The sequence below is a fragment of the Scyliorhinus torazame genome, chromosome 9 (genome assembly GCF_047496885.1).
Source record: "Scyliorhinus torazame isolate Kashiwa2021f chromosome 9, sScyTor2.1, whole genome shotgun sequence".
In the NCBI taxonomy this organism is placed as follows: Eukaryota; Metazoa; Chordata; class Chondrichthyes; order Carcharhiniformes; family Scyliorhinidae; genus Scyliorhinus; species Scyliorhinus torazame.
The window spans coordinates 196,696,063-196,711,416 of NC_092715.1; the positions used below are offsets into that span (position 1 = coordinate 196,696,063).

A 15,354-nucleotide genomic window follows, 5' to 3' on the forward strand; every position below is an offset into this window, starting at 1 on the left:
CCGATGCTGGGTCTGATTTCTACCTCACCTTGCTGGCCTATTGCTCCAACCCACTGTCCGCTGGCCTGTCGCCAGCCCAATTACTCATGAGTCGCACCCAGAGGACAACGGTGCCGGCCATCCATGTCCCAGACCTCGACCACGTTCCGGTCCGTCGCCGGATGCAGCTGTCTCGTGCACATCACAAGGCGGCTCATGACTCCCGTGCTCCAGATGACAACGTCCGCGTCCATCTTCCGGATGGTGGCTGGTCTGCAACCGCTGTTGTCCTTCGGCAGGTGGCCCCCCGCTCGTTCCTGGTTCGTCTACCGGATGGCTCTATTCTGCGCTGCAATCGACGCGCCCTTCGTCTCGCTCCACGCTCGCCACGTGATCCTCCAGTGTCGCCACGCCCTCCTGCTGACCCTGCCACGGACTATGCAGAGCTCCCTGTCACTCTGCCTCCCCCTGACTTTGACGCAGTCCAGCCCGCTCCTGAACCGGCGGCTCTCGACCCACCCTTGAGGCGGTCAACCAGAATTCGTCGCCCACCTCAGAGACTTAATTTATGAACTTTTCGAATTTATGGACTCTCTGAATTGTTTCATTGCTTTGTTTGATAGTTTCCCTGGTTTGTATATAGTGTTGATCTCGTTACTCTAGTTGCATACTGCTTCTCTGTACCAGGCACCTTCCCATGTAAATAGCTTAGTTCTCATGTACATAGTCCTGTAAATATGTCTTCGCACCCCACCCGTAGTTCGGAACATTACTACCACACATTATTTATTGCCACACACATACATTTTTTTATAAAAGAGGGGGATGTCATAATATACACCAGTATATCATGGTGCAGACACACACACTTATGGACACACAGCAAGACCAATCAACACACAACACCGCAGCCATTCATCAGTTAGAGCACACACACTATAAAGACAGAGGGCATCAGTTTTCCCACTCATTCGGGATGCAGACTCTCAGAAGGACAGAGCTTACAGCTTACAGCACAGATCTTCACCATGTGCTGAGTGCATAGACTGGTTAGGATAGGCATAGGTCTTTAGTTTAATCTAACATCATGTTAACCCACAGTGAAAGTATGTTCAACAGTTTCTAGCTTAATAAAATAGTGTTGTTCTATTTTAAGTGTTAGTAGCCTGTATGTGTTCCACGGATCCAAAGCACCCAACACATCACCGAAGATGTGCAAGGTAGGTGCATTGGCCACGCTAAATTGCCCCTTAATTGGTAAAAATTAATTGGGTATTCTAAATTTATTTTTAAAATAGTATGGCTCCCAGAACTGGACGCAATACTCCAGCTGAGACGGAACCAATGCTTTATACAAGCTTTACAAAACGCCCTTGCTTTTGTGCTCCATGCCCCTATTAATAAAGCCGAGGACACAGTGTGTGCTTTATTAACAGAACTCTCAACCTGTCCTGTCACTTTCAATGAATTAGGCACATATGCACCTTGGTCCCTCTACTCATGTATCCCCTTCAGAATTGTATCCTTTACGGTAGCACAGTGGTTAGCACTGTTGCTTCACCGTGCCAGGGTCCCAGGTTCAATTCCCAGCTTGGGTCACTGTCTGTGCGGAGTCTGCACCTTCTCCCCGTGTCTGCGTGGGTTTTTCTCCCACAAGTCCCGAAAGACATGCTTGTTAGGTGATTTGGACATTCTGAATTCTCCCTCAGTGTACCCTAACAGGCGCCGTAGTGTGGCGACGAGGGGATTTTCACAGTAACTTCATTGCAGTGTTAATGTAAACCTACTTGTGACACTAATAAATATTATTGTTACATAGATACATAGAAGATAGGAGCAGAAGGAGGCCTTTTGGCCCTTCGAGCCTGGTCTGCCATTTATCACGATCACGGCTGATCATCCAACTCAATAGCCTAATCCTGCTTTCTCCCCACAGCCTTTGATCCCATTCTCCCCAAGTGTTATATCCAGCCGCCTCTTGAATATATTCAAAGTTTTAGCATCAACTACTTCCTGTGGTAATGAATTCCACAGGCTCACCACACTTTGTGTGAAGAAATGTCTCTTTATCTCTGTCCGAAATGGGTTACCCTGAATCCTCAGACTGTGACCCCTGGTTCTGGACATACCAGATGGAATTCGGATTAGTGTCCACGGGGAAGGCAGAGAGGCAGCTGTGGAGGGCTAGAGGGGCATGATATGGGTATGGTGAGAAGGTGAGTAGGATGCTGGCCCATCAGCTGAGGAAGCAGGAGGAGTCAGGGAGATTGGCAGAGGCAGGGAGATTGGCAGAATAAAGGACGGGATTTGAGCGGTGATGCTAGACCAGTGTTGGTGAATGGAGTATTCAAGGTTTTTTTTACAGGAGATTGTATGAGGCAGACGGTTCCTGGATGGGTTGGAGTTTCCCAAGGTGGATGAGGAGTTGGTGCAGAGATTGGGGGCCCCAATCGGGCTGAGCGAGGTGGGGGTGAGTTTTAGGGGATTCAGGTGATGTGGGGCTGTGCGCAGTTGCACAAGTTAAATTTGACTCTGTTGGTGGAGGAGGTGAAAGGGGACTTCAAGAGGTGGGACATGCTGCCATTGTAGTTGGCGGGACAGGTGCAGACAGTTAAGATGATGGTGCTGCCAAGGTTCTTGTTTGTATTTCAGAATCCCCCAATCTTTGTTCCGAAGGTGTTCTTTAAAAAAGGATAAGCTGCTGATCTCTGGGTTTGTATGGGCGGGGTAGACCCCACGGGTCAAAAGATTTTTTGGAGCAGGGGTGGGGGGTCCGTGGAGACAGTTTCCTGGAGGGGAATGAGTTTAAGGGCATTGTTCACAGCGCCTCTGCCATTCCCGCCAGCCATACACTCCGTGAGCCTCGAGGGTGTGGAGGCAGTATTTGGGGCTGGAGGGTGCCTCGGTGTGGCACCGATCCGTGATAATCATAGGTTTGCACAGGGGCGGCAGGATCCGAGGTTTCGGGTTGGTGGCAGGCAGGGATTGAGCGAGTCGGTGACCTGTTTGTAGGGCACAGCTTCGTAAAATTGGAGGACCTGGAGGAGGAGTATGAGTCTCCCAGGGGGAACGGCTTCAGGTACATTTAAGACATTAAGGGCATTTAAGCGACTCTTGGACCGGCACATGGACAGCAGCAAATTGAAGGGGTGTAGGTTAGATTGATCTTAGATGAGGATAAATGGTCGGCACAACATCGTGGGCCGAAGGGCCTGTACTGTGCTGTACTGTTCTATGTTCTATGTTCCATGTACCTGCAGGATTGGGATTTTGTGAAGAGAGGGGTACCATCCTTTCCGGGTTTACAGCCCTTGGGGTTGCAAGACAAGGTGCTGTCGAAGGAGGAGATAGAGGAGGGGAAGGAGCTGATGGATTGGGAGAGGGCGCTGTGGGGGATATAAAGCGGATGTGGGCGGAGGAGCTGGGTGGGGAGGTGGAGGTCTGATCGTGGGCATAGCCTCATTCAATTTAAAGTACCAGGAGGCGAGAGAGCCGACGTTTTAGCCTTTGCCTCCCTGATAACCCGGAGACGGATTTTACTTAGATGGAGGGACTCGGAGCCGCCAACAGCAGGGGTGTGGGTGAGTGACCTGGCAGGATTCCTGAGGCTGGAGAAGGTCAAGTTCATCCTGAGGGGGTCGGTTGATGGTTCGCTCAGAGTTGGAAGCCGTTCAACTTCTTGAATGGCGATTGAGGAATCAGCAAAAGGGAAGGGGGCGGGAGTAGGGAACGGGGGGGGGGGTTTGGTTATTTCTAATGTTGTACCATTTTGCTTCCACTTTGGTTTGATTTTTATGAAAATGCTTGAATAAATGCCTTTGAAAAAGAAAGATTCGAGACTTCCGGTGACGGCGGGCGGGAGGCAGCCGCGTGTTGGAGGGCTCCCGTTCAGGAACGGCATTGACGGGGAGTAACGCCCGGTCCTCAGGCCAGCAACGGCAGTAAAAGTCGGGAGACAGCGCACAGAGAAGAATGATGTCAAAAAACACCAAAAAAACGGCCGGGAAAAAAGCGGCTGAAAGTCCGCTGGGGTGTGGAAAGGTCACCGCGGGGTCAACAAAGAAAATGGAGGCTGGAGCACCAGGGGAGGCCGCAGTGCTTACGGCTGAAGAAATAACTAAGGTGATGGCTGCGGAATTCGAAAAGCAGTTGGCGCAGATTGCGAAATGCATGGAGACGGTGAGGAAGGAGATGAGGGAGGTTTTGAGTGCGCTGGTGTAGGAGGCGGTTTCCCCGGTAATGACGGCGGTGGCGAGCGCAGTGGCGGAGGTGCAAGAGCAAGGAGAGGCGCTGAAGGAAGTGGAGGAGACGTTATTGCAGCACGGTGATCAACCTGCCTCGATGGGGAAGGAGATGCGGAAGGTGATGGACACTAACAAGGATCTGCGAGGAAAAATGGAAGATCTGGAAAACAGATCCAGGCGACAGAATTTGAGGATCGTGGGGCTGCCCGAAGGAGTTGAAGGACCGAAGCCGACTGAGTATTTTGCCGCGATGCTGGCAAAACTATTGGAGGAGGGGGAGGATCCCTCCCGATATGAACTGGATCGGGCTCATCGGTCGTGGAGGCCTGTACCAAAGGCGCGTGAGCCGCCAAGGGCAGTGACTCTGTGCTTCCGTAGGTACAGTGTGAAGGAGAAGTGGGGGGTGGGGAGCGGTGTAGATTAAGGGTGACTACGGGTAATCCCTGATTCCTTTTTGCCATTTGTTTATGTAAACATGCGGGTTGAGGTTCGGGGGTTGGTGGGTAGATGGGATCATTGTTGTTATTATGGGGACTGACATATCTTGCTGATTATTGTTTATTGTTGATGGGTGTAAATGTGGGAGAAAATGTGAAAAAGGAGAATTTAAAAAAAAAAAAATTTTTTAAAGAAAAAGAAAGATTCTACTGCATATAGTTTCAGACATAATCCCTGCTGCATAGCATTATCATCATTAACATTCATTTTTTTAATGCCTCAGTCACTAATATGTCATTCAGATCTGTCAACATGAACGAAACACATACATTTCAAAACAAAGCTTGTACAGGTTTCCACGTTATGACCTCAGAAGGTTTGGCATCATATTTCAAGCTCATTAAAGAGCGATTGCTATTGTAAAGGCTATCAAATACTTACGGTCAAATCTAATTGTTTTAAATCCACAGAAGGGTTACCAGACCTAACAACATCCAACAACAATGCAATAGCAACCAGGTCGCAAAGAGCAGGTTTGCCATTTGTAATTCAAGAGTTTCAAAAATATATTGAATGCTACTGTGATAAATTGCCTTGGGCCACCTTGAGCAAAGTATTGAACACTAACCTGATCTGAAGAATAGTTGATCAGAGATGACAGCCCCTTGTCTTTTAACACAGCAGCAACCAGATGTCCCACTGCCTGTACAAAAATAATCATATTAAATCTGCAATGATCACCTAAGAATCTAAATTTATTTTTTAAATGTAATTTTCAAAATGGTGAGGTGTCTTACCTGTGACTGGATTGCTGAATTTTGGAATTCAAATCTTCTCTTCAAATCCTCTGACATTGTTGCTACAAATTATTACTTCATTTTTCAAGGGAGACCTATAAAATAGAAAGACAAACTGTTAATACTACATTTCTAAGACAATGTTGTTGGAAGACTTTACTCATTACTAGTTATTTCAACAGTCAATGCCATCAAACAGGATTCGCAAGTGAATGTGAAGGCAGTTAGCCCACCAGGTCTCATTTTTTTTTAAACTTCTCCATCTCTTGTTCAAGTGACATTCCTCCAGATAACCTTTGCTCCCTTTCAACAACCAGCATGAGACAGTACCATAGTAAATAAGAACATAAGCAACAGGAGCAAAGTAAGGTTTATGACTCTTCAAGTCTGCTCTGACATTCAATAAGATCATGGCCGATTTGATCTCGGCTTCGACTCCCATTATCCCACGGTTCCCATAACCCTCCACTCCTCTGCAGTTCAACAATGTGCCTAACTCAACCACACATATATACGTCTTGAATGATTCAGCCTTCATAGGTCCCTGGGGTAGAGAATAACAAATACTGTCAAACCTTCAGAAAATAAATTGCTCCATCTTAAATGGGCGACCCATTAGAAACGCTCCAAGGTGCCTCACAAGAGTGTCTTCAAACAAAGTTTATTAGCAAAGCACATGGGAGGATATAAAGGCCAAAAGCTTGTTCCAAGAGCGAGGTTTCAAGCAGTGTCAGAAAGGGGGGGGGGGGGGGGGGGGTAAAGAGATCGAGAGGTACAAGGGTATACTTCGGCTTCAGCTGCTGAACTGTCAATGGTGAAGTGATTGAAATTGACTAAGTCTAAGAAGCAAGAATTAGAGCAAGGCTGATATCTGGGAGTTATAAATCTGTAGGAATTTACAAAGATAGGAAGGGGCGAGGCCATTGGAAAAAAGGATGAGAAATTTTAAATTAAGGCTTTGTTTAGACAGGAGCCAATGTAGTGAGTGAGCACAGGGATGATGGGTGAGTGGAGCTTGATGGAAGTAAGCTTACAAGCACCAGAGATTTGATGAGGTCAAGTCTACGGAAGACTGGCCAGGATTAGGTTAGAACAGTCAAGTCTGGAGGTAATAAAAGCATTGAGGGTTTCAGTACCAAATGAGTCAGACAACATTGTGGAAATCCATATAGGCAATCATAGTGATGGTGAAGATATGACGTTGGAAGCTCTTCTCAGGGTCAAATATGGCACCAAGATTGCCAACAGACTGGTACTGTGCTCACTGACTCACAGTCACTTCAAGTTAAGCAACCCCTCAATTTTCAAATTCTCATCCTTGTTCAAAGCTCTGAAATTCTCTGCCTTGTTACCTTTCCTTAACTCTTCAAAATGCTCTGAAAGACTCAAGTTGAGAGAGAGAAAGAACGAGAGAGAGAGAGCCAGAGAATAATCCAGAGACCCAGGGTAATGCTCTTGGGACCCTGGTTCAAATCCCACCAGGGCGGATGATAGAATTTGAATTCAATAAAAACTGGAATTAAAAGTCTAATGACGACCATGAAACCATTATCGTTAAAACTCATCTGGTTCACTAATGTCCTTTAGGGAAGGAAATCTGCCATCCTTACCTGGTCTAGCCCACGTGACTCCAGACCCACAGCAATGTGGTTGACTCTTAAATGCCGTCAGGGATGGGCAATAAATGCTGGCCTAGCCAGCGATGCCCACACCCCATGAACTAATAAAGAAAATTCCCTTTATGTAGCTGAGAGTCAAATTATGTTCAATGGTGCTCTTGTGAAGTTTTACTACATGAAAACTTGGTTGTTACAATATATAACTGCACACTATATACTCAAGTAGAAGGGAAACAGAAACACCCACATCTTGCCAAGTGTCATGACGCTCACTGAAACTAGTAGGCATGTGCCTTTGCACTGATCATTCCTTGGGGCTTCTAAATCAACTTAGAAGCAAGCCTTCAGACAAAAAAAAAGACTTGAGGTACCTATATGTTGATGCCTATCAGTCTCCAACTCCACTTACATTATTGCCAGCTGGGGCACAAACAGCACAGCTACTTCACCTATGGTAGGTGGAGATAAAGTCCCAGCAAAATGCTATATTCACTAATGGCTGCCATTTTGGTTTGGCTTACACAGAACACCCCATTGACATCACGGAAGGTCAATGGTCAGATTGAGAAAGTTGAAAGTCAGCTTTACAGCAACCAATTGCTCTGATGTAATTTGCATATGCACACTTAGTCTGGCATTGAAATGTTAAATTCTGCTCTCCTCTACTAGTAGTGTAAACAAGGTAATTTGAGAATACAAGGTCCGGATTTTTGTGGAGTGAGATGGATTTCACACATGGCACATTTAAAAATGCAGCTTGACTGTAGGCTGAAGTGATTTTCGCTGTTGAGTTTTCCAGAACCCAACTGGTGTAAGTTATGACTTTGTGCAAAACTGTAAAGCCAGCAGATGGTCTTTGGAAATGGTCAAGTACCCTTTTGGAGAGTGCAATAAATGCTGACCAGGACAGCGACGTTCACATTTCATGAAATAATTTTCTTTTTATAAATATTTTTATTTTCCTCCTTTCTCCCATTTTCATCCAAATTTATACCCACCAACAAACAGTCAACGGTAACAAATACAATGTCAACAATCCCCTGGCCAACAATTCCTCCCTCCCACCAACCCCCAAACAATCCTCAACATTTTAAACACAAACATCAAAGAAAAAGATTCAGGAATCGTGGGAGGTTTTAAGGTATATTTAGGTGGAGGATTGCACGAAAAAGGTTTTCCGACTCTCCGGTGGCAACACCCTCGTTGTCATCGCGACGATCTATTTTGGAGGAGTATATGACGTCCCTGGAGAAGGTTAAGGCCAAGTGAGAGGAGGAGCTAAGGTTGACGCTGGAGAGGTTGTGGTGTGAGGTGCTACGGATGGTGTCTGCTTCAACGTCCTGTGCGAGGCTGGGGCTGATACAGCTAAAGGTAGTAAATAGAGCGTACCTGAAGAAGTCGAGGATGAACCTGTTGAAGATGTGGAGGATACTTGTGAATGGTGTGGGAGGGGCCCGGTCAATCATGTGCACATGTTCTGGGCCTGCCCTAAGTTGGAGAAATTTTGGAGGTCATTCTTCAGCATCATGTCGGCAGTCTTACACGTGGATTTGGAGCCCAGTCCCCTGGGGGCCATATTTCAGGTGTCGGACTTGCCGGAGCTGCAGACCGTAGCTGGGGCAGATTCTTTAGCCTTTGCTTTGCTGATCACTCACAGGCGGGTCCTGTTGGGCTAGAGATTCTCGACCCTGTGCCTTGGTGTGGCTGGAGGGTCTAATGGAGTTTTTGTATCTGGAAAAGGAGTCTTTGAATCTTGGTTGGGGGGGGGGGGGGTGGCTGGAGGGTCTAATGGAGCTTTTGTATCTGGAAAAGGAGTCTTTGAATCTTGCTGGGGGGGGGGGGGGGGGGAGGAGAGAGATGTGCGCTTCAGTTTCAACACTTAAAAAATATATATATTTCTTCTCCTTTTTCACATTTTCATCCAAATTTACACCCACCGACAATCAACGGTAATAAATACAATGTCAATCCCCTGGCCAACAATTCCTCCGTCCCACCAACCCGCAAACAACCCTCAACATTTTAACTACAAACATCAAAGAAAAGGATTCAGGATTCCACCATCCACCCATACATAATCACCAACAGCATACAGAGCTCAACCCCCTCATTCATCCCACCCCACCCCAACCCCCCTAATATTCGATGTCATCCAATTCTTGAAAGTGCATAATAAACAAAGCCCATGAATTGTAGGACCCTTCCATCCTTCCCCTCAACTCAAACTTCACCTTCTCAAGTGTTAAAACCTCCAACAGATTCCCCCTGCCACTCCCGGGCACAGGGTGGAGAAACTGACCTGCACCCCAACAGGATCTGCCTTAGGGCAATCAGCGAGGCGAAGGCTAAAACATCTGCCTCCGCACCCGCTTCCAACCCCGGCCGATTCGATACTCCGAACATGGCCTCCAGAGGACCCGGCTCAAGCCTCACAGGTACCAACTTCTACCCTGAACACCTCCCTCCAATACCCTTCCAGCTTTGGGCAGGACCACAACAGGATCTGCCTTAGGGCAATCAGCGAGGCGAAGGCTAAAACATCTGCCTCCGCACCCGCTTCCAACCCCGGCCGATTCGATACCCCGAATATGTCCTCCAGAGGACCCGGCTCAAGCCTCACAGGTACCAACTTCTACCCTGAACACCTCCCTCCAATACCCCTCCAGCTTTGGGCAGGACCACAACATATGAACGTGGTTTGCGGGGACACCCCGCAACGTTCAGAAACATCGTCTACCCCTTCAAAGAGTCAGCTCATCCTCGCCTTTGTGAGGTGCGCCCTATACACCACCTTCAGCTGTATCAGCCTCAAACTCATGAACTACGTTGAGGCATTTACCCTCCGGAGCACCTCACAAATATTTTTTTTAAGTTTTCAGGTTATGCTTCTATATAGTCCCTTGGGATGCTCTTCTATGTTCTAGGCAGTATGTAAATGCTGTTGCCATTGTATAAAGAATGTTAATGAAAAAGTTACCATTCTTGGGATGGAAGCATTGCTGGAAAGGCCAGCATTTATTTCCCATCTTGAATTTCCCTTGAGAAAATGGTGGTGAGCCGGGCTTCAGTGCATCTGACCTCTACGAACAGAAAAATTAACGTTTGTGCACAAATTCAAAGGACAGCTCTCGTCTTCTTCTCTCTGTCTTTCCCATTATAATTGGCTTGCCACAGTGCTGGGTGGTCACAGTTCTCCACTTCATCTTTCACCCAGTCTTCTTCCAATCCTGCTTTCACGTCTCTCACCACCGCATATTTCCAACTGGTCTGAGCGCTTTCACTTCTCCTTACTCATGGCATTCCCATCTCCTCACTCAGCTCAGTACATGTCCTCGCTCTCCACAACAAATGACCAGATCATTTCAGTCTCTTCTCGGCTTTTTTCAATGCTTCCACAATCTTCACTGACCGCTGAGGGACACGGTAGTACAGTGGTTAGCACAGTTGCTTCACAGCTCCAGGGTCCCAGGTTCGATTCCCGGCTTGGGTCACTGTCTGTGCGGAGTTTGCACGTTCTCCCCGTGTCTGCGTGGGTTTCCTTCGGGGGCTCCGGTTTCCTCCCACAGTCCAAAGATGTGCAGGGTTAGGCGGATTGACCATGCTAAATTGCCCTTAGTGTCCAAAACGTTTAGGAGGGTTTACTGGATTACAGGAATAGGGTTGAGGTGTGGGCTTAGGTGGGATGCTCTTTCCAAGGGCCAGTGCAGACTCGATGGGTCAAATGGCCTCCTTCTGCACTGTAAATTCTATGATTCTATGACCCCTTGTACACTGGTTTCTGACCTTTTCTCATTGCTCCACACATCCATTTCAGCATCTGCATCTGAATAGCATCCAATCATTGTTCCTCTCTTGTTGATGTTGTGCAAGTTTCTGGACTGTATAACAAGGCCCACTCGCCAATGTCATATCGATACTTTCTTTCAAGATCAATGGTATTTTTTTTTATTATTCACACAACATTTTACTGTACTTCTTCTAATCACCAGAGGTACTCCATTGCTGAATTTCCATTCCCATGCTCCCATCCTCTGCTATCACTGACCCTGGTAATTAAAGCTGCTCACTTTCTTCAGGTCTTCATCCTTAACCGCTACACCTTCACTCTGATCATCTTCCTTAGTCTCAAACTGATAATCCATATATTGGGTTTCTGGTCTCCTGATCTTTATCCTCATGTCTTCCAGTGCGTTTCTCCACATACTCAGTCATGTTCTCGTCATCCCCACCACATAGAATAATAGAATTTACAGTGCAGAAGGAGGCCATTCGGCCCATCGAGTCTTAGAAAGAGCACTCTACTTCAACCCACGCCTCCACCCTATCCCCACAACCTCACCTAACCTTTTGGACATTAAGGAGCAATTTAGCATGGTCAATCCACCTAACCTGCAGATCTTTGGACTGTGGGAGGAAACCGGAGCACCTAGAGGAAACCCACACAGACAGGGCGAGAAAGTGCAAACTCCAGACAGGCAGTCATCTGAGGCCGGAAATGAACCCAGGTCCCTGGAGCTGTGAGGCATACCTGCTAACTGTGAGGCTGCTAACCACTGTGCCACCATGCTGCCCATAGTTTACGTAATCTGCAAAGAGCATTAGCCATAGCACTTCTTGGGCTGGACTCTCTGCCGTCGGGATTCTCCGTTTTGCCGGCAGCCCGGGGGTTTCCCGACGGCATAGGGAAGCCCCACAAAGGGAAACCCCATTGACTAGCCGGCGAAACGGAGAATCCAGACAGCGTGCCGCACCAGAAATACGGTGCGGCGGGATGGAGAATCCCGCCCCTTGTCTCACTGACTGAATTAGAACATCGATAACAATCAGAGGAAGTGATTCTGTCTCAATCCATGGTCTAATCCAACTTTGTCTTTGAAACTTTCACTCTCCCTCACACTCAAAGCCAGCCAATAAGACACAAATGAGCCATAAAATGATTGTAAAAGATAAACTTCTGTAAAACTGTGCTTCACAGCTTGGGATAAGATCAATTAGCTTTCCAAAGACTATAAGTGGCAAGGTAGGACCATAAATGCAATAACTTAGTTGTGATTAGAAAAAACAACTCAACATTGTGTTTCATAAGAAAATGCTGCAAGCATACAGCTACCCTGAAAAACCAGAACGAGCAGAGGGAGAAAGATAGATTGACATTTTGAAGAGGATCCTTGATCAGAATTGTTTGGTACTGACTGTTTTCCTGGTTAAATAGGAGAAAATCTGTCCCATGCCCTTTATGCAAAGCACAGAAATATACTAAACAGATGTTAACAATCGATAAGGAGTCGCAGATTAAAATCTGACATGTTGCAGAGTCTCAGTATAGTGTTACCCGTGGGCCTGTGTACTCAAGTATTGCACATTTCTTTCACAGATTCTCAAAAATTATTCCATTCCAAATTTGTGCTGTGCTTTCATTCTGTGAGGAACTGAATTAAAGCACTACATAACTGAACATTCAGGAATGATCTCTCAGATGCCAGCTGTTGTGTATTGTGGTTCCCTGAAGTTGGAAATAATCACACTTATCGACTCAAATGCTAGAGCTTCGTTGGATGTATTGCTCAGATCACATCATGTGCTGTGGCCTGATACATTTTTGGTTTGGTGCAGATTGTAGTACAGCGATGTGTGCTGTGGAACTCTGGATGCTTGTGTAAACATACGCATGAACATATATACTTCCCACGTCATACTGGAAGGTGACAACATAACACCAAAGAAAGGTATGATGTGTTACAGGAACAAAGGTTACTTCCATGAATTTGAGGAAATAAAAACAGCACAATTATACTATATTATTGCTGGAACCAAACAAAATCTAAACGGTAAAGTCATTGGTAAAATAAGTTAAACCATAGATACACCTTTATCACAGCAGTGTCCACTCTGTCAGTAGCTTTTACCTCACTGGTACTGTATCTGGTGCAATGAGAATGAAATTGCATGCAACAACCTATCTGAATTTGACAGATGTAGAAAATGCCATCTTAAAAAAAATTCCCTTCCCTCAAAGGACAATTCTTATTTTGACCTTTTATCCAGGTCCAGAAGTATTTTTTCAAAAGTTATATATTGGGGGAATAATTTATGTACGTATTTTATACAATTTCTCCTTGACGCTTTTATTCAACTTCCTTTTGAAAGCTACTAATGAACGCATTCGCTGTCATTCCTATTAAGTAGTGCATTCCAAATCCTAACCACTTGTTGCATTGAAATGCTTTTCGCATCATCTGTTTTTTTGGGCAATCACCTTCAATCTGTGGCCACTGGTTATTGACCCTTCAGCCACTACATACAATTCCTCTTTATTTAAACATCTAAACCTTTCACAATTTTATACATTTCTCTGAACTCTCCTCCAAGCCTTCTTGTTATTGAAATGATGACTTTCTGCGGCAAGGTTGCTTCCTATCTACCTGTAAGAACAGCAACGTCACACCATTCAGTGCATTTCAATGGTGGCTAGGCAAACAGCAAGATAAAAGCAAAATATCGTAGCTGCTGGAAACCCGAAATAAAAACAAAAAATGGTGGATAAGCTCAACAGGTCTGGCAGCATCTGTGGAGAGCTGTTTTCGCAGAGCTAACGATGGAGCAATACAACTTTGACACGATGTTTGGTATTGGCATATAACTTCACATACGACTTGCATGATGATGTGATTTGCACAAATAATGCAAGTGCCAATTGCCTCACCCGTATGCTTACAGCAATTCTGACCTCGCAATGTGACAAAGATAACTCCAAGGGCATTCACTGGCCCCTGGGACATGAAGTTGATTCTGCAGATATCTTGCCCACCAAGGCGCAACAAGTGAGTTATTTGGATTTGATTTATTGTCACGTGCACCGAGGTACAGTGAAAAGTATTGTTCAGTGTACAGTCCGGACAGATCGTTCCACACATGAAAAAACATAGGATATACACAATGTAAAGACACACTGGAAATACATAGACACAGGCCTCGGGTGAAGCATAAGGAGTGTTGTACTACTCAATAGAGAAGATGCGTGGAGAGATCAGCTCAGTTCATAAGAGGGTCATTCAGGAGTCTGGTAACAGGGAAGAAGCTGGTTTTGAACCTGTTAGTCCGTGTTCTCAGACTTTTGTATTTCCTGCCCGATTGAACAGTTTGGAAGTGAGGGGTCTTCTATTATGCTGCCCGCTTTCCCAAGGCAGCGGGAGGTGTAGATAGAGCCAATGGATGGGAGACTGGTTCGCATGATGGATTGGGCTGTGTTCACGACTCTCGGTCATTTCTTACGGTCTTGGGCTGTAATGACATTATTCTGGCAAGGTAACAGATCACTTTATGCAATGCAAAAATTCAGTCAATTCACTTTTCTAGAGGGAAGCAAAATGATTGCTGCAGGTACTTACTGACTGACTGAAACAATGAAGATTGTTTTAATATTTATTATAAAACACGAGATAGAGTGGCTGGGCAATGGAGCCAAATTCAACATCCTGGTCAGAATTTAATCATCGCTGTTATTACACAATTTCAAGCTGTCTTTTCTGCTTCCAAAATATAATATCAATACGCTTGCAGTTAATATTTGCCAAGATGGAAATCGGAATTCATGTCAGCAAAGCAGAGCTAACAAAAACTAACAAGATGGAAATAATTCTGTAAAAAAGCTTGTGGAGTTACTGAGGGACTCTGATTACATGAGATCGATGCAGAATTGTATTTGGTGGCTGGCATTCAACCTTTAGATAAAGTTCAATGCAGAATCATCTAAATTCCATTGGTTTTAAGGAAAGCCGCAATTATACGGGAAAGAGCTTAGTTTGAAACATAATTAATAGGAAGAAACAAAGGCCACTGTGCCCACCTAGTTCTCCCTTTTAATTAGCTTCATGTTCAGTACCTGGTCTGTTTTCCATCAATTAGGAGTCCATTATTTTCCTTCAGCACTTCTATTTGCAAAACAGACGGCCATTGATATGTAAAATATCGACTTAACTTCTGTATTACTCGCAACCGACATCTCCTGTAGGGCCGTGTGCACTTTCATGTCAGGACAATGATTTTCTCTACATCAAATATTTTAGGAGATTTAGCAGCTCTTTAACTATATTCTGAGTACTGAGTCACTGGGGGGGTCGGTTAGCTCAGTTGGCAGGACGGCTGGTTTGCTGATGTGGAGGGACGCCAACAGCCGGGTTCAATTCCCGTACCTGCTGAGATTATTCATGAAGGCCCTGCCTTCTCAACCTTGCGCCTCACCTGAACGTGAGGTTCGAACGTGTAAAATTTAATAAG

General features: G+C 45.7%; 1 protein-coding gene across 5 annotated transcripts in view; it reads right to left on the reverse strand.

Annotated features, from left to right (window-relative positions):
* focad (focadhesin) overlaps positions 1 to 15,354 on the reverse strand; it is a 334,365-nt gene that overhangs the window by 301,161 nt on the left and 17,850 nt on the right. For all 5 annotated transcript variants that reach the window (XR_011949158.1, XR_011949159.1, XM_072516930.1 and 2 more), the window contains 2 exons: positions 5,459 to 5,553; positions 5,290 to 5,364 (listed from right to left, as the gene is read on the reverse strand). Coding sequence is in view for 3 of the 5 variants with exons in the window: in XM_072516930.1 (XP_072373031.1) it covers positions 5,290 to 5,364; positions 5,459 to 5,515 (132 nt within the window). In the remaining 2 variants the exon portion in view is untranslated. The remainder of the gene's footprint in view (positions 1 to 5,289; positions 5,365 to 5,458; positions 5,554 to 15,354) is intronic.